This window comes from Pogona vitticeps, chromosome 1 (genome assembly GCF_051106095.1).
Source record: "Pogona vitticeps strain Pit_001003342236 chromosome 1, PviZW2.1, whole genome shotgun sequence".
Lineage (NCBI taxonomy): Eukaryota > Metazoa > Chordata > Lepidosauria > Squamata > Agamidae > Pogona > Pogona vitticeps.
The window spans coordinates 162,922,916-162,942,658 of NC_135783.1; the positions used below are offsets into that span (position 1 = coordinate 162,922,916).

Genomic DNA, 19,743 nt, shown 5'->3' on the forward strand with positions numbered 1-19,743 from the left:
CTCTGGAGCTACTTGTCCTTGTCCTCTGCTCTTCCTCAGTAGCATGTTGGACGCCTTCCAACCTGAGAGGCTCATCTTCCAGCGTCATATCTTTTAGCTTTTTCTTTTCTGTTCATTGAGTTTTCTTGGCAAAGATAGTGGAGTGGCTTGCCAGTTCCTGCTGCAGGTGGATTGTGTTTAGTCAGAACTCTCCACTATGACCTGTCTGACTTGGGTGTCCCTGCACGGCATAGCCCATAGCTTGTCTGAATTACTCAAGCTGCTTCGCCATGACAAGGCAGCAATCTGTAAAGGGGAATACTGTTTGTAGGTTGTTTTTTTTTCAAAAGTTTCCCCTTGCGGTCTGTGACCCCTTTGATGTATGGCAGAAATACTTTATTTGTGGGTGGCTGTTTTTCCTCTTCGGTTTGGTGTTGTTTTCTTGGGGGCCAACTCCCTTTCTTAGATGTCATGCTCATATGCAAAACTGACCTCCTATTGGGACACAAAGTCTACAGAAAACCCACCCACACAGTCCGGTACCTACACAAAATCTCCAACCACTACCCACAGCAAAAAAGGATGCATAATCGAAACACTGATAGACCAGCAAATCAGAACTGTGAAGCTCAATTTTTCAGCACTAAACTCAACCATCTGAATTGGTCCCTACAGGCAAATGGCTTCTCCAAACAAGAAAACAACACCAAACTGAGGAGGAAAAACAGCCTTTTGATAGAAAAGAGAAGAAAGAAATGTTATACAAGAGAGAAAAACATGTACCCCTCTTTTGTAAATGCAAATCCTTAATGTTTTAGAGGTTCTCTTTTACCAATCAGTGAAAAAACACAGAAAGAGCCTTTCTTGTCTATTGGTCTTTGTTAAAATGCAAAAGGCATTTTTAAAAAAATCCCTGGAAAGGAGAGGGATTGAAATAGACTTATTAAAGAAATATAGGGGTAGATCCTGACTTAGATGCATGCAACTGGGCTGACTGAGGAGAACTCACATACTTCCTCTGCCTCCCTGGTAACTTCTCTCAACCTTGAAATGTGAAGGATTAACTGGAAGGCCATTGCTGGCTCCAAAACAGAACAGCAGCAGCAGCAGCAGCACCTAATGCCGTAGAAACATGTCTCCACGGGAGGAATTATTGCTATCTGCCCCCCATGCATTGGGTGTGTGTGTCAAAGGTCAAATTATACAGTGTAATTTGCATGTCATTAGAAGCAGAATTCCCTCAGGAGATAAAACATATTTATCTTAGCATGAGAATTTCTCAGCTTTGTATGAGAAAACTTAAAGCTTTCCTTTTGTGATTAGTTATTAGGAGATAAACACAAGTTTCATTTTCAAGTGGGATTGTATAAACACTGCAAGTATGAAGGATTAGGGAAAGATAACATTTTCTCACCTTCTAGCTGTGCAGCTGGTTTCATATAGTTTGAATTGGTGACAGAAAGCACATGAGCACTAGGCTTATAGAAAGGCATGTTCTTGCTTAGTAAAGAATAGGACCGATCTCTGTTGTGTTGCATAACAACTATATTCCAGGAAACAGCAATTTATCTGGAATGCTAGAGTAGAGTAGACCCACCAAGTCACATTACTGTTGAGTAAACAAGTCATGTTTCTTATAGCTATTCTAGTTGGCACTAACAATTGGATTTCACCCAAGTCACCAGTCTGTGAGAATTCAGTCAAGACATTTTACCATACATTGGATTGCAGTCTTTCTATTGTGAACCATTTTGGTTAAGAAATTTTGAGCATTTTCCTCAAACCCTTAATGAACACTAGAAATGCTGATCTGCAGCTTTGTGACAAATTCTTAGAGTATTCCTTAATTAAGGAAGGCTCATTCCTGCCATGTAGCTTTCCAATTTCTTTGGATTTATTGAGTGGTTTTAATTATTGCCTCTTTTACTCCACCTCTATGTTTCTAGCAAGGTTCCTCTTCAGTCTAATTTACCACACTAAAATGATGCAGTCATTTTAATTTCAGCTGCCAAGTTGTCCAGTCACCTAAACAGCTGCTGGATCTTCCTACGGGGTTACCAATTGTGCTACTTTGCTTTTTATAGAGTTCCTGTTCATCTCAGCCAACAATGTTTTCATTATCAAGGTGATGAGGAAAATGCCCCATCACTGTTGGTCAATACTACACAGTTCTCTTTTTCTGAAGGCATTCCCATGTATTCCTACAGATTCAGAGAAGTCTCACTTTGGTATTGATGGGGCCTGAAGAAAACATTCTGTTTACTTTACAATGAGCTTACTCAATCTACCTGGATATTTTTGGCAAATTAGACTGCTTTTGATTTGTAAGTGCCAAACAGGGAGATGGCTCTACTCTATTTGCATACCTGATGTCTCAGGCAAAATGTCTGGAGGGATAATGGTGTAAGAGGGAGAAATATACATTTTCCTTAATGTGTGATTTGAACCACAAGTCTTTACTACTATAAAAAGAGCAGATGAGTTTTATGAATCAACCCTTCAAGGCAGAAGTAACAGATATAATATCTGTATAAGAGAAAATTGTGTAGGATCAACCACTTTAGTGATTACTTGTAAGGGAAAAGGAAGACCATAACTTGTTCCTCTGCAAACACTAATGGCTAGAGAGCCTTCATAGGATCCCACTAGATAAATACATTTCTGGTTGGGTTAGATGCCCAGTGATTTAAAAATCAAAGATGAAATTTACAACATCCTTTGTAAGAGATAGCTGTGTTAGTTTGTGCAAGCATGTCAGGCAAAACCCAACATCCTTTGGTGTCTTAGTAGAATATTAGAGACATAAACATGACAGAACTGGAATTTTTCAAAATCACTAATTTCGTCTCCCACCTTTTTTTAACTTTAGAGTAAAACAGTAGTGGGTGACATGCCTGCAAAGATACAAAAGGACATTATTGACAAACATAATGCCATCCGAAGGTCGGTTAAACCAACTGCCAGCAATATGCTGAAAATGGTAAGAGACAGTTCATTGACATTGTTGAATAGTATGGAGATGCTTCACTGTGGCTTTTATGGAGCTGTGGCATAGTTCATCTGCAAAACATGGAGCCAAAATGGAAAGGTCTTGAGACCCATGTATCCAAAGATTTCGACTAAAAAGATGCAAAAAAGAAAAAGAAAAAAGAAGAAAAAAAATCTGCTATTAAAAAGGCAGACGGGGTTCTTTCCCCACTCCAGACTTGGTGATGGCCCTGGAGTGGTGGGAGCCCTCATAAAGTGCCCATTGCTGATCCCACCCAACTCAATATAGGCTCTGCAGTATGGTTACAACATTGTGGATTGATGACTGCCCACCTTAATGTCTTAAAGTATTAAATATCTCTAACAAAAGAGAGCCCATCAGCTCTAAAGGCAGCTTGTTTTACTGCCACACAACTGTCACAGTCAAGAAGTTTCTCCAACATTCAGTTGAACTTTGCTTCATTTCACTTTCCATTCATTGGTTCTAGCCTTGTTCTGTCAAGTTTCTGACTATGTCTTTTATGATGCTGGCTCCTAACTTTATGTCATCTGAAAACTGGATAAGCAACTCATGTACACTATCATCCTGACTGTCTATAAAATATAATATTAATGGTGATATCATTGGGTGTATTCACCTGAGAGAGAGAGAGAGAGCTAAGACTCCAGAAAGCAGGGCTCATGTTAACCATGATCTCAAGAAAATGGAAAACTGGGTGGAAAAAAGTCAACATCCTTCATAAAAAACCCCCCACAAAAACAGAGTTCAACATGGTGGTAGGAGAGGACCTAAAGGCATTGGGTGGGAAGTACCAGTTTCATAGCAAATATCTTTCCTACTGAAACCAGCTATGGATATCGACTCTCTGTCTTTTGATGAAGCATTTCCAATGCACTGATAAAAACTGCAATTAATCATCCAAAGTGAAAGGACAAACATTTCAATAATTTGCAAATTGTCCCTTGAATAACACGGCTAGTAGTGTAGTGGTCATCTCTTAAATACTGGTGGAAAAGGAGGATTCAGAAAGGCAGGTAATTGTTCTGAACCATATCAACAAAACAGCTTAACTGTTCATCTCCAGCAGAGGTGGGCATTTTGCAGAGCTCATGAGTCCTGCATGCCCATTCAAGACCAAAAAATGCCTAAATATGATGTACTGCAATGGAGTGAGCTCATATTCTGGGTGAGTTCAAACACTCATACACTGCTGTTAGAAAATCAAAAGGTGCCAGTGTCTACCATACCAGTGATAAACACAACTGGCTTCCACACATGCACCTTTGTCTGGATAGAGAACTGTATGTATAAGTAAATACTGTAGGTCTGGTTTCTTTTTGCACTTCAGCAGCTGGAGCTTTGTATGTGAAGACCTTTCTAAAACATTATTACTTTCAGATGGAAAATTGGAGGTCTAGATTCAGTCTCCTCTCCCACCATATAGATAACCAGTGAGATGTTAAGTGCTCTTGAATGTGCTTATTTATTTATTTTATTAGTTTTATTTATATGCCACATTTATCCCAACAAGGGAGTGGACTAGTAAAAAAGATTTTCTCTCTCCCCCCCCTTCTTTTTGCTTTGCGAAGACATGGGATCCAAAAGCCAGTGAGACTGCTAAAAAATGGGTTTCAAAATGTAAAGAAGGAATCAGTCCTGCAGAGGAGCGGATTGTTGATGGTAAGTTATATGAAGAAACGAAGGGCATTTTTTCATATGAATATACAGGGAAAGTAGGTAGTTGCTTGTCCTGCCCCCTGTACTTGATCTGCACCACCTTTTAGACGTGAAAGACAAAATAACTGAAGGTTAGGGTTCCTTCTCCTTATTCTTCTCAGGCCCAAACACTGCATACTACGCATAGTTTTGCTGCTGAATGCACCAATGTGCTCTCTCTCTCTCTCTCTCTCTCTCTCTCTCTCTCTCTCTCTCTCTCTCTCTCTCTCTCTCTCTCTCTCTCTCTCTCTCTGTATGTGTGTGTGTGTGTGTGTGTGTGTGTGTGAGAGAGAGAGAGAGAGAGAGAGAGAGAGAGAGAGAGAGAGAGAGAGAGAGCAAGGGGAGGGGGAATTTTGAGCATGGCTGGGTCGGGGTAAAGTCTTCTACCTCCTACTATAATCACACCCTTCCTGTACTGTATCTGTGAAGATTCTCAGTCATCCAGGTGAGGTTATCTGGAAGTTGAGTCATGGCAACTGGACTTCTTATTAGGTTGAAATGTTTCAGAACTTATCCAAGTAGCTTCTTCAGTCTGAGGAGAGTTTCCTACCAACTCTCCTCAGACTGAAGAAGCTGCTTGGATGAGTAGTGAAATGTTTCAACCTAATAAGAAAGAAGTCCAGTGGCCGTGACTCAACTTCCAGACATTCCTGCACTGCTTCTTATGAAAAGGAAAGGAGCCTTAACATAAGAGAAGAACCACATGCTTAAACTTGTGTCTTGTTTAGTTGTGTGTGTGAGAAAAGAGAGAGGGAGAAAGAGAGAGAGAGAAAAAAAGAGAGAGAAAGAAAGAAGCCTTACTGGCTAAACTACCATATTTTTCTGTGTATAAGATGATACTTTTGTCTAAAATCTTTAGATTAAAAATTGAAGGTCATCTTATACACGGGCATAAGGAGGGGGAAAGCAGGAATCAAAGCACATTGATCCCTGCCTTCCCATCCACTTGCTAAGTGGGCTTAGCAAGAAAGGAGAAAACAGGGATCAAAGCTATCCTGCAGCACTTTGATCCCTGCTTCCCCCCTCCACTTGCTAAGCCCCGCTTAGATTTATTAATTTAGGGTTAGAAAAGTGGGGGGTGTCTTATACATGGGGGTGTCATACATGAAAAAATACAGTACATATTTATAATCATTAAAAGTTTGGCCTCTGGTGGCAACTTGCATAAACAGATAGGTGAACAGGCAGCTACAAGGAGGGAGAGACATAATGCCACAGGGATTGGTGTTTGGCTGCCTAACTGGCCATGGGTGTGCCCAGTGATGACTTGTGAGAAGAGAAATATGGTTAGAGCCTCATGGCGCAGTGCTTAAACTGCTGTACTGCAACCAAAACTGTGCTCACAACCTGGGGTTCAATCCCAGGTAGCCGTCTCAAGGTTGACTCAGCCTTCTATCCTTCTGAGGTCAGTAAAATGAGTACCCAGCTTGCTGGGTGGAGGGGGCAATGTGTAGCCTGCATTATTAACTTGTAAACCGCTCAGAGAGTGCTTGAAGCACTATGGGGCGGTATATAAGCAGCACGCTTTTTTTTGGGGGGGGGGACATTTTGAACAGGAAAATGCCCTGATGGGAAAGGATTAAACAGACTGCACCATACAACTGCTCAAAATATTGAGGTTTTTTTTTCCAACTCTATTTTAAAAACCACATATAATGGCCAGTATCCTGTTCAACATTTATGTAAGTATGACACTGTGACAGGAGCTGTCACAGTGATTGGTGAGGTGCCAGTTGCATGCAGCTGGCAGCTGTTTCCCCTCTCCCTGTCTGATCACTCTGGCAGTTTCTGCTGTCAGACCTGCACATGTACCAGACAGGATATTTACTAAGAACTTGTGAACAGAGTTTGAGAGGAAAACATTACAAGTTGCAAGTCAGATGGAAAAGGCAGGTTAATACAGCCATTCATACATACAGCAAGTAAGGAACATGGATATCTGCAATGATACTTCAGAGGTTACAGCATTACAAACACTAGTACTTTTGAAAAGCAATGTAGTTACTCTTTTAAAAAATATATGGGACAGCATTTATTCACTATTCCTAAAATGTTGCTTTGGTAAGGTCATTTGGGATTATTGTATTTTGAGGGGGCGTATTTATTTATTCTTTGTTTCTGGAGCTGGAAAGGAATAATGCAAGACTTCTTCAAATATAATCTAATGTTAAATAAACATTATATAAAATATTGTAAAATATAATCTAACATTAAATTTTATATATATAATATAATTTAATGTTAGATTATATTTTACAATATTTTATATATTGTTTCATTTAACTGTTCCATATAATTATATTATATTTTTACAACATTTTAATGAAGAATATAATAGTAATCACAACATGTTAACTTACTTATATTTTTGGCTGAAAAGTCTGTTTGAGTGTTTCTTGGCCTTTTTATGAAGGTGAGTGTGTGTCTCTGAGTGCAAATTATTGGGGTAATTTAATCACGAAGGTAATCTGAAGTATGTTTATTAAATACAGCCATATATTCTCTCATTGCAGGGATCTACTGTGGTGAGAACGTTTACCAATCAACCACACCCACCTCATGGGAAAATATAATCCAATACTGGGGTACTAAAGCTTCTAATTTCCGGTATAGAATTGGGCCGGTTGGTGACTTAAATGGTAGTGATATATATACTCAGGTATGAACAGAAGCCCCCATTTGTGATATAGTTTGATATTTGAGAAATAACATTAACTGTGGACCAACACTTTTGAGCAGACATCCTCCCCTACTTCTATCCTTCCTGTGTCTCTTGAAGGAGCTCATGAGAAGCTCCTTCAAAAGTTGAGGATTTTGTCAGGTAAAAGCAGTCTGTGGCCAGAAATGGAAGGACTGGGAAGATTCAGAAGCTTGCTTTTCTTCTACAAATCAATCCTTTATTAAGCCACTTCACAGTACTGGAAGGAGCTGGATCAAACAGGGCCACTTTGACATGCCATTTGGATGTAAGGATCACACCAAATTGCACATTGCACCTTCACCCAACCTCAAGTGACCCTATTTAGCCTGCACCAGTCTGCTCAAGAAGAGGCACTGTAGACAGCCCTAAATTTGGCATCTTGCATGAAACATCTATTTCAACTTTTGCTAAATTTTCAAAAGGAATTTGACAAGTTGCAAATGTCCAATTTAGAGCATGGAACTTTGTAAGACAGAAACACATGCAACATGACTGAGACACAGAGTGTAAAGAATGAATCTTGCAGCCATCTAACTTTGGAGCCAGAAAAGGTTTTCAGACCTAGTGACTGTTCAGCAGGCCCAAAGCACATGAAGACTGTTCATGCAAGTGAACAACTACAAAAGTTGTTGCAAACACCCATTTCAGAACAGGGAAAGTTTCTGTAAGTGGAGGACTGTAGCATGCCCAAGATAGAGCCAGAGGGTACAAAGAGCTCAGCCAGGGAAGAATTGTGAATTTTGGAGTGAAGTACACAGGGATGATCTGAGCTTTCCTACGAACTTGTGTGCAAAGAAAAGAGTTGCTGCTATTGCTACCTTTCCACCACCTCCTACCTCTCTCCTACCTCCCACAGCCTTCTCTGGCCTGTATCTCACCTTCTGGTCCTACAAATCCTCACTTGATGTTAGTCTGGCATCACTACTGCCTACCTGACTCAGTTTAAAGCAATTCTGGAAACCTTTGATTACCAAAACATGTCTGTGGTGAATGACATCACCAGACTTAGGCGGTGTAACTTTACATTACAGTGGTGCCTCGCATAGCGAGGTTAATTGGTTCCAAAAAAAACATCGCTATGGGAAAACATCGTTAAGTGAAACGTGTTTTCCCATAGAGATGCATTGAAAACCGGATAATCCGTTCCAATAGGAACGGATTATCCGGTTTTCTCCCCCACTATCGGGCGCAGCCCTTTGGGAGAAGCCTCGGGGGAGGGGGGGAAGACGGCATCGGCTCCTGCCTTCTCCCCCACCACCTGGCTTCTCCCAAAGGGCTGCCCTGACTGTGCTTGCAGCAGCGGAAGAGGTGCCCGGTGCTGCAAGCACAGTCGGCCATGCCTCCCACCCTTCTCAAGCCGCAGGAGGTGGGGGGGTGGGAGGCATGGCCGGACTCCTTGGCAGGCACCGCGGCTCAGATCCGATCTGAGCCGCGGTGCCTGCCGAGGAGTCCGGCTATGCCTCCCACCCCCACCCCCACCTCCTTCGGCTTGAGAAGGGTGGGAGGCATGGCCGGACTCCTCGCCAGGCACCGCGGCTCCGATCCGATCTGAGCCGCGGTGCCTGCCGAGGAGTCCGGCCATGCCTCCCACCCCCACCCCCACCTCCTGCGGCTTGAGAAGGGTGGGAGGCATGGCCGGACTCCTCGCCAGGCACCGCGGCTCCGATCCGATCTGAGCCGCGGTGCCTGCCGAGGAGTCCGGCTATGCCTCCCACCCCCACCCCCACCTCCTTCGGCTTGAGAAGGGTGGGAGGCATGGCCGGACTCCTTGGCAGGCACCGCGGCTCAGATCGGATCGGAGCCGCGGTGCCTGGCGAGGAGTCCGGCCATGCCTCCCACCCCCCCACCTCCCGCGGCTTGAGAAGGGGGAGGCATGGCCGGACTCCTCGCCAGGCACCGCGGCTCCGATCCGATCTGAGCCGCGGTGCCTGCCAAGGAGTCCGGCTATGCCTCCCACCCCCACCCCCACCTCCTGCGGCTTGAGAAGGGTGGGAGGCATGGCCGGACTCCTCGCCAGGCACCGCGGCTCAGATCCGATCTGAGCCGCGGTGCCTGCCAAGGAGTCCGGCCATGCCTCCCACCCCCCCACCTCCTTCGGCTTGAGAAGGGGGAGGCATGGCCGGACTCCTCGCCAGGCACCGCGGCTCCGATCCGATCTGAGCCGCGGTGCCTGCCAAGGAGTCCGGCTATGCCTCCCACCCCCACCCCCACCTCCTTCGGCTTGAGAAGGGTGGGAGGCATGGCCGGACTCCTTGGCAGGCACCGCGGCTCAGATCGGATCGGAGCCGCGGTGCCTGGCGAGGAGTCCGGCCATGCCTCCCACCCTCCTCAGGCCGCGGGGGGAGGGTGGTGGGATCCATCCGGATCCCCCACCCTCTCCCCGCGGCTTGGATCCGGCCCCCGGCCGGTTCCCCTTGCTTGGTCTGATCTGACTAAGCAAGGGGAACCGGCGGGGGGGCGAATCCAAGCGGCGGCGGCGGTAGGGGCGTTGATCCGGCCCCCGGCCGGTTCCCCTTGCTTGGTCTGATCTGACTAAGCAAGGGGAACCGGCCGGGGGGGCGAATCCAAGCGGCGGCGGCGGTAGGGGCTTTGATCCGGCCCCCGGCCGGTTCCCCTTGCTTGGTCTGATCTGACCATGCAAGGGGAACCGGCTGGGGGCTGGATCAAAGCTCCTACCGCCGCCGCCGCCGCTTGGATCCTGCCCCCGGCTGGTTCCCCTTGCTTGGTCTGATCTGACCATGCAAGGGGAACCGGCTGGGGGCCGGATCAAAGCTCCTACCGCCGCCGCCGCCGCTTGGATCCTGCCCCCGGCCGGTTCCCCTTGCTTGGTCTGATCTGACCAAGCAAGGGGAACCGGCCGGGGGGGGCGAATCCAAGCGGCGGCGGCGGTAGGGGCTTTGATCCGGCCCCCGGCCGGTTCCCCTTGCTTGGTCTGATCTGACCATGCAAGGGGATCCGGCGGGGGGGCGGATCCATGCTCCTACCGCCGCCGCTGCTTGGATTCTCCCCCCGGCCGGCTTTCCCTTCCATGGTCGGACTCTCTGGAGTCCAGCCATGGATGGGGTAACCGGCCGGGGGGAGAATCCAAGCTCCTACCGCTGCCGCCGCCGCTTGGATCCGGCCCCCGGCCGGTTCCCCTTGCACGGTCGGATCCGACTATGCAAGGGGAACCGGCCGGGGGGCGGTTCCAAGCGGCGGCGGTGGCGGTGGGGCTTGGATCCACCTCACGGCCGGTTACCCCTTTCATGGCCGGACTCCTGAGAGTCCGACCATGGAAGGGGAACCGGCCGGGGGGCAGATCCTAGCCCCGGATGCCTGATAGGCATCCGGACCCCTGCCGCCGCGGCTTGGATCCGCGTTGCGGCCGGCTACCCCATCCATGTTCGGACTCCTGAGAGTCCGACCATGGCGGGGGTAGCCGGCCGCGGGGCGGATACAAGCGGCGGCGGCAGCGGGGGTCCGGATGCCTTTTAGGCATCCGAAGGGGAATCCCGGCGGTGGCCTCGGAAGGACCCTTCGGAAGGGTCCTTCCGAGGCTACCGCCGGCATTTTCCCCCAGCTGAGCAGCGGGACTCCCGCTCAGCTAGGGGAAAATGCCCCCTCCGAAGGGGAATCCCGGAGGTGGCCTTGGAACGACTCTTCGGAAGGGTCCTTCCGAGGCTACCACCGGCATTTTCCCCCAGCTGAGCAGCGGGAGCAGTCCTTTGGAGGCTCCCGCCACTCAGCTGGGGGAAAATGGGGCCCATGGGGAAAACATCGCAAAGCGATTTTTTCCCATAGGCAACATCGCAAAGCGATGGCAAAAGAGATTGCTTTTTTGCCATCGCTATGCGAATTCATCGTTAACCGGGGCACTCGTTAAACGAGGCACCACTGTACTAGATTTCAGTCATTGTGTCAATTCCTTTTATAAATTCCTTTCTTCTCATGATATTCTAGAGGGTCATAAATAGAGATGGGCACGAACTGGAAAAACCATGAATCAGAGTGCTTTGTGGCTACCCACGAACCCACAAACCACCCCTGAGCCCTGGAAAAAGGAACCAGTTTATACCTGGGGGTGGGGAACCTAACATATCCACCTCCTTTTCATTGCCCCTGCCCCCTTTCCCACTGCCCCATCACCTCCCTGCTTCCTCTTCTGCTGACTCTGAAGATGGAGGTGGTGGTGGCAGGGCCAGGTAGGGAGGCGATGGGGGCAGTGAGAAGGGATGGGGGCAGCAGGAACAGGTGGGGAGCCTCTCTTTTTTGCCAAAAAAAAAAAATGAAGCACAGAGCAAAATTAAGTTTGGCACTTCATTTTATTCCAGCAAAATGGCTTGTGCAAACTGAACCATGAACCAGCCTGCTTCATTTTTTCCCTGTTTTGTAGTTTGCTTCATGCCTATCTCTAGCCATCAATTATATTTTCAAGAAGGATAAATTGTGAATCAATTACTAACAGAGTTGTAAGGGAAACTCAAGAGTACCAAACAGTAGAGTCCCAAATGGTACTAAATGAAGAGAGAGTTCCGAAAGAGCTCCCCCTGAGTTGCCAAGACTTTTAATGATGAGGCACTTTTGGAGGTCAGTAATTCCCAGGGTCAGCATAAGTCAGAAGTGATTTGACAGCACATCACAAGATAACTTTGCTGCCTGACTGAACTAGATATGCTTCCTGTGATTAAATGAATTACTAAGGAATGAATTTTGGATTAAAGTATAGTTTTTAATCCCACCTCCACCACCACCCCTTTATGTTTGTAGCTGATTTGGTATAATTCGCATCGGGTTGGATGTGCAGCTGCCGTGTGCAAGGATCAGTTGACACCTTTCAGATATATCTGTCATTATTGTCCCGCGTAAGTATCCATTCTGACTTGTAGTGTTCTTAATTCACCCTCTTCAAAATTCCCATTTGCTCTTTGATGCATACATAGGGATCCTCAAGCTTTATATAAAAATGAACTAGTGTTGCCAGGGAAAATACAGTTGCCATAAATCTGAAACACCTTGATAGTATGCAACAACAACAGCATTACGAAGTGGTATAATTCACTTCTGTATTTTTCGCTCCATAAGACACACCTAATTTTTAGAGGAGGAAAACAGGAAAAATAATATTCTGAACAAGTACAATACAAGGAATTGTTCCCGCGAAGAGCGCTGGAAGTAAAACTCCGCCCCCTTTCAGAGAATGGTACTTTGCGCATGCACCTACAACTGCTAAGGCATCAGGGGCAGGGAGCCATCAGCTCCCTTACCACCCCAGCCAGCTCATCATCTCTATGGGACTCGTCAGTTGACCACTCATGGTCCGGAAGTGCTCCTAGGCCCTGCCCCGGAAGGGGAGGAGAAGGACGGCCTGGTGGCAATGGCAGCAGTGGGGGCTCATCCTGGTACTGAACAAACCAATATTGGTGGCAGACATGAGAGGGGGAAGCTGAAGGTGGCAGCATGGAAGACAGGAGGCAGTTTGCTTCTTTCCCTGTAGAGTTGAGCTTTCGTTGCCGGTAGTGGGAAGCCAAAGAAGATTCCCAGGGTGTGCTGTTGGGCTTGGGTTGGGGTCAGGAGGGTAAAAAAAGATTGTTGGGGGGGGGAGGAGTACAGAACACAGCCACGTATGACAGTGGCATGGGCTCTGGGGGGGTCTGTTAATGTCCACAAATTGCACAATTTTTACAGTATTTGCTCCATAAGATGCACACACACCCCAGGTTTTTTTGGGGAGGGGAAAGTGTGTCTTATGGAGCAAAAAATATGGTAAATTTTAGACATAGGGAATTATTTTCTATGGTGTTTATTACATTTTCTAATCAGGATGAAGGCATCTCCTGGGTGGGGCAAGGTGGCAAGATGACTTTGTTGGCTGCAGGGTTGTGTGTGGAGGGTATAATAACCTAGAATAACATCAAAAGGTGAATTGGAGATTGGACAGGTGTCACACACACCCAGTTCCCCTGTGTTCTTCCACAATTTTCAACCCTTTCGGGTATGACAATTTTCAACCCTTTTCCGCTGCCACCGGAGGATTTCTCCTCCCTCTATCAAATATAACTCTTAAATCAGTGTTATTCAATTAAACAATGTTTATTAAAATGTTCATAAGTAAATCATGTAAAGTAAATCATGGATGGTCTTATTTCATTTATTCAATAAACTGTGCTTTGGTAACATTTATATTTGCTTAGGTAGAATCATGTTAATCCAAGTATTTATTCATTTCATATCTTGTTCTCTGTCTCTCTATTCTTCTCTAACACCAGGATGGTCCTAACTGCCTAAACTGCTTTTCTCTAACACCAGTCCCTAACTCATCCCTAACTGACTCCAAACTCAGACTCTAACTGCTCTTTAACTGTCATCATTCTCTTATATATCCTTCATCCCACCTCTTCTGTACAGCCATTGGCTCCTGAATCAGGGTTCCATTGTGATGGACAGGAGTGGTTCCTGACCTGTCCGTCACAATAGGTGATTACATTTTACTACAATTCACAAAGTTTTCAGCTTGGGGCTACAGATCATCCGATGTGCCAGTTATGCTGGCAAACTCTTGGCAGCAATGCCCACCAAGTTTTAAATGGAAAGTATAGTCTATAGTGAAGAAAAATTAATGTGGCAAATATAACTGTCATAACAATCAGCAAGTATGTGTTATTCAAGCAAGAGCTTTGACCAACTCCCCATCAAGGGGTCTCACAAAGACAAACAGGAAGGCATGTCTTGGCATGTCTTAGAGTGTCTGTCCCCTTTGTAACAACTCTACACAAATATTCTTAGGATTTTCCTTTATGTAGGAGATGATTGACCACTGGAAGAAGGCATCTGCTGTCTGATAACACATTAATGAAGCATTGGGTTATGTATTGTCCGTTGTACCGGCTAAAGTGCTGTGCCAAAATGCTTCAGTGAGAGTGCAGTCAAACACAATGTGGAATCACTTGGCTGAAATGTTACTGGTATGATTTTCCTCCCTTATCTGTGTAATTCTTCAATGGCATGTGCTACTTCCAATAGATATTTGATCCAACTAATGTATCAAAAGTAATTTGAGCTTCATGAAAACTGCCACGGTAGGTAAGTCATAGCAGTCATTCTTCTTGACATGCTCAACTTTAAGAACATTACTTGCATGAGAAAAAGATTACATTTTTCTGTGATTTCAGAGGAAACAGAAAACCGTTAATGCGAACACCCTACAAAGCAGGCAGACCTTGTGAAGCATGCCCAAACAGCTGTGAGAATAAACTCTGCAGTAAGTTACTGAAGATTCAAAACAAATAGTTTCTTGAGTTCTGAGTGATCAGTTATAAATATAGGGAACCAGTTCCAGAAGCTGTTATAAAGCTAGTCATTTTAGTGGAGTGCTGCACAAACCTGGGTCCCCACATATGTTGGGCTACTGATTCTATCTTGCCTGCCTAGCCAGACGCCAGAGATGAGGGGGGTTGTGGTCCAACAGCATCTGTTAAAACCTCTGCCTGAGGAGCTCATCTGTGTCATTTTTTGTGGACTAATAGCCTTTGAGACGGTGTAGTGTCAAGGATACTGTTGGACTAGGGACTCAGGAGATCTGGGTTTAAATCCTAACTTGCACATTGAAGCTCTCCAGGGCAGTGGTGGCAGTGGTAAAAGCTGTCTTAAATATCTCACATACTTAGAAACCCCTATTAGGTTTGCCATAAATCCCCCTCCCTCTTTTTTTTTTAAGCTAAAGATTTGGACTTGTGAGCTGCTTGAGAATTCTCATCCCTTTAAGAATCACAATGAAAGGTTTCATTCAGAATGAAGCTCCCTTTTGAGAAGAACCATAGGAAAGAGCTCCAGGGCTACCACATTCCTTGGGGCCAGACTTTTCAAGCCTCTCTTGATGGCTAGCTCTTTTCTTATATTGAGCCTAGAACCAGATAGAAAGTTTGGAAAGATACTCAAAATAGTAGCATATGTTTGTATTACATCATGCTATCATTATAAAGAAGCCACAGTACTATATAGTATCAGTTATAAGTGTTCTGAAAGACTATGCCAAATGGAGCACATTGCTGAAAGGAATCGAAATTGTAAAGGGCACATGCAGATGACACAAAGAATGCTCAGGGCAAGGTCAACTAAGAGTCTTCATCAGAAAGGATTTTGACTGCAAGTAGATTAAAACAATGCAGTGTACAAACCAGAAAGCAACATCAATCAAGATTAATAGACTGGGTGGGTGTCTCTGTTTAGCATCTAATTTGTTTTTGGTCTGATCCCTTACAGCCAATTCATGCAAGTATGCCGATCGTATCACAGACTGTGATGTACTGCTAGGAATGTCCAGCTGTAGTGAAGAACTGATGAAGACAAACTGCAAAGCCACCTGTACCTGCAAAACAGAAATTAAGTAACTGACACACCGAATACTACAAACATCAGTCTTGAGAGAAAACTGCTCTTATTGAAGTTGGAAAAAATTGGAATGAAAAAGGAAGTCCATTATTTTCTCTGCTGTTCAAAATCTGCCATTTAAAATTATGGGTGGAAAACTGATTCCACAGATCATTTGCCCAGAGAATTAGATGCATTTTTTCAACACCTGTAATTATGTGTTTCCTTTTTTTATTGTTTTATTTTAGAAAAATGTTTCAGACATTACAAGGCTAAACATTTAAAGACATCTTGCCCTGTTTGAACCAGTTTAATTTTAGATCTACACATCGTTATGCAAAATGGTAGCAGCATTTGATGCTATCACCCACCTAGAAGATTAAATGCATATGTATGGAATGGGATTGCTCCCCCATTAAATTCATGATTTTAAAAAACAAAAAACACCTCTTCTGATTCTCACCATGCCTTCAGGTCAATCTGGCTACATTACTTTTGATGTAGTTTTGGAATATTTATGGTGCTACAATATATGTCTGGAATGCCATAATCTAGGCATATGCTGAAGCAATATATCAGGAAACACATGGCTTCCGGTCTGCTTAGTTGCATGTAAGCATTTTAAATCTCTGTGCCATTGTTGCGGGGAGCAGGGGCAGTCAGAACTGCTCTGGTCTCTCTCATCACTGTGTGAGTGCTTTTCTTCCTTTCTCAGCTACACCTGCTAACAATCTCTAGTCTACACATTTTGTAAGGGTGCAGGAAGCTTTCTTTATTGTACATCTGAGTATCCTTGGAAGATGGTATGGTCTGGGCAAATTAGGACCAGAAGGCTGGAGAAGATGATGAGAGGGAAAGGAAAAGTGGGCAAAAGAGGAAAGGTGTGGAAAACTGCACCATGCAGAACAAAGGAGGGCTAAAGTTTGGTCATTTATATAACTAATATAGCTTGTCATTAGTGCATCAGACACTTTTAAAATCACGGTGATGAGCTGTTTTGCATTGGGCTGGGAGCATGGCTTTGCCCTTTCTACTGGCAGTGTGAGAGAGAAAAGCCTAACGTTATCGTGTAGGCTTGTAGCAAGGGAGGCACTTAGAACAGTGCGTCCCAAACTTGTGCCCCCAGATGTTCTTGGACTGCAACTTCTTGAAATCTTGGCAAGCACAGCTAGTGGTGAAAGCTGCTGGGAATTTTAGTCCAAGTACACCTGGGGAGCCGAAGTAGGGAACCACTGATCTATATACAATAATTGCTTGGCTCCCCCAATGCCCCTAATTTTCTTGTATTCTGGTTGACTTCTTTACCTTCACTACTAAAATTCGGTTCTGGGTTTGTAGATAGCAAACCGAGAGAGAAAAATGCATTGCCCCACTTTTCTTTATTCCAAGAAAGCCAGTCACCTCTTTGTCCTGCAGCAGATGATGTGACCATAGCAACTTATCAGGATACACTCTAGGCCTGGAGCCATCCAATGGTTTCAACCTTGTAGCCTGTCCGTACTGTTCCACTGTCTTGCAGCTCAGCCACAGCCATCATGTATCCGTCTTTTTTCCTCATTCCGTCACGCAAAAAGTCCAGGCTGTAATATATCCTCAGTCCTTTTTTCCCACAGGAAACAGTCCGTTGTGCTGTGGATGACGCAAACCAAAGATTTCCTCAATGCCACTCCATAAGCAGGCCATTCCTCAGATCAGTAGTCCATTCCATAGGCCATATATCTGTAGGCCAGTTCAGTCCATATGTCTATAGGCCTTTTGTCCTGTGTACCCTTGTACTATAAATGTGGGACCTGATTAACAACAGGCCTGTTTCTTTTAGAACTACCTGTCCGCCTGCCTCTTTCAGTTTGTGTGGGAGTGATCATTAAAGATAAATAAGGCACAGGTTGATTTTATATTATATTCTTCATTCTGTGCTTGGACAATGGCTGGTGAGACTGGCAAGGTCATCTTAGCCCCTGCGAATGAGATCTTGCCTCCACTCTGTAGGAAATTCTGTTCTTATCTGCTATCTGCCTACAGAAACACACAGACCCTTTACTTACCTTGCCAGAGAATGAAACTAGAATCCTAATTAGTTACATTATTTATCAGTCAGTCAGGGGAGTTAGCATACTAAGAAACTCAAAGGTCATGTGGAACCTAAATGATGCATTGAGATGTATGATACATTATAGCTGCATGAAAAGGCAGTGATTGTATTGTGTGGCTAAACAAATTAATATTCTACAAGGCAATTCTAAAAATGAGGGTATCCCAGACCAAAAAAAAAAACCCTTTTAAACTGGGCTTTGGATCAGCACCAAATTTGGCACAGTTATAGTAGACAGCTCCTTCCTAGAGAATTTGTTGAAAAACAGCCCTGATAATTGATTTCTGTTTAGGTGAGAAGTGGTTAACTGATGAAAAAAGGAGTCAGGTTCTGAGATTTGATGTCTCTGTAAATGGTAGCTGGCCCAAGAAGGTATCCTGTAGACCAGTGGTCCCCAACCTTGGACCTCCATATGTTCTTAGACTACAACACCCAGAAGACTTCCCCACTACCTTTGCTGGCCAGGATTTCTCGGAGTTGAAGTCCTAGAACATCTGGAGGCCCAAGGTTGGGGACCACTCCTGCAGACCATCTTGACATTGGCGTTGCCTTCATTCAGGTTGCCATTTGTTATGTAAAGTTTGGCTTCCCTTTCCCTACTGGCAATGCAGACACGTTGCTGCACAACAATATTGAGCCATCTCCTGGCATTTTGAATCATGATTAGAGAAGCACAATATTCCATATTTATTAAAAATATATTTTTTAGAATTGAATTATGCTTAGTTACACATACACAGGCTTGGATGAAAGGAGGATTGTAGCCACTGTTGTCAGGGAAATGTGAAATGCAGAAAGAGGGCAATTGTTGCCTTATGAACAATCACAAATAAAAAAAGCTGTGAGTGAATAACACACACACACACACACACACACACACACACATGCCTACTCACCAGTATATATCTCTTAATGGGCTGCAGTTGGGAAGAGAAAAAACATGGATGTATTGGAGATAAGGTTAATCCTCTCTGCTGTGATTCACAAAAAGAAAGAGAGAAAAAGAGAGAGGAAGGATAGGAACAGCAGCCACCGGAGGATTACAATAGAATCCCACTTTCATTGGTGGATGTCCATCTTACACCACATAAGGCTGATGACATCATAGGCCACAGCAATATTTCTGAAATTCAAGATTCTTGTCCCCACCCTATCCTGCTCTCAAGGCTTGCTTAGGAGCTGTGGGATGGTGTGCCTGTGTCTGTGGGGGGGGGGGAGTCTTTTATTTTGAAAGAATTGTTGTGGCATCAGTCTTACGCAGTATAACTTCTGGCAACAGAATTTCAGCCAATATTTCATCAGCACATTCCTCAGGAAGGTTAAGTTCACATTGTAGAAGCTTTAAAAAAGGAGACTATTGACATAGAAATCAACAAGCTTATAATGGAAGTTTGTATAATTCTGTTAAAGCAGTACAATGATGTTACTGTGTTGAGTTTGAATTCAATGCCCAGATTTTTCCAGTTTAGTTTAATCAAAAAATAGATAGCCCCTCTTTTTATTACCTATTTTTTTACTTTTACTGTTTTCATTTCCAGCTGTGCCCATGCCCTGAAACTTCATATATTTCAGGGCAGTTTTTAAGAACCACATAGGAAGTTTGCCTTTGATACTAATCCCTATTTACAGATACCTAGGTTTTTAAAGGACAATTAATTCCATCCCCTCCCACTTTCTGAAAGTTTATTTACTGGTTCATACCTTCAGTGTTTCATGGCTCCCAAAGGCAACTGAATGTACTCAGTTTTTGCTGGTCTACTTGCTTTTTTAAAAAAACTATTTTAATTTTTGTAATTTTTTTAAATTTTAGCTACCTGGGAAACAGGCCCCATACACAAAATCCTTTATATTATCCTCTGCTAATGTGATCTGTGCCATCCTTTGGCAACAATTACTTTCTGCACTCTACATAAGACAAAA

The 19,743-nt window shown here is 44.6% G+C and overlaps 1 protein-coding gene across 1 annotated transcript; it reads left to right on the top strand.

Annotated features, from left to right (window-relative positions):
• Positions 1-1,629: 1,629 nt before the first annotated feature.
• Positions 1,630-19,361, top strand: LOC110077495 (cysteine-rich venom protein). Its single transcript, XM_020790605.3, has 6 exons — positions 1,630-2,959; positions 4,558-4,648; positions 7,198-7,343; positions 12,132-12,226; positions 14,534-14,622; positions 15,624-19,361. The coding sequence occupies exons 1-6, from the start codon at positions 2,870-2,872 to the stop codon at positions 15,749-15,751; spliced, it is 639 nt and encodes a 212-aa protein (XP_020646264.2). The 5' UTR covers positions 1,630-2,869; the 3' UTR covers positions 15,752-19,361.
• Positions 19,362-19,743: the final 382 nt, after the last annotated feature.

Coding starts and splice junctions, on each gene's coding strand:
- LOC110077495 (XM_020790605.3), top strand. CDS start 2,870: ATGCCTGCAAAGATACAAAAGGACATTATTGACAAACATAATGCCATC. Junction 7,344..12,131: donor GTAGTGATATATATACTCAG/GTATGAACAGAA, acceptor TTATGTTTGTAG/CTGATTTGGTATAATTCGCA. Junction 14,623..15,623: donor CTGTGAGAATAAACTCTGCA/GTAAGTTACTGA, acceptor GATCCCTTACAG/CCAATTCATGCAAGTATGCC.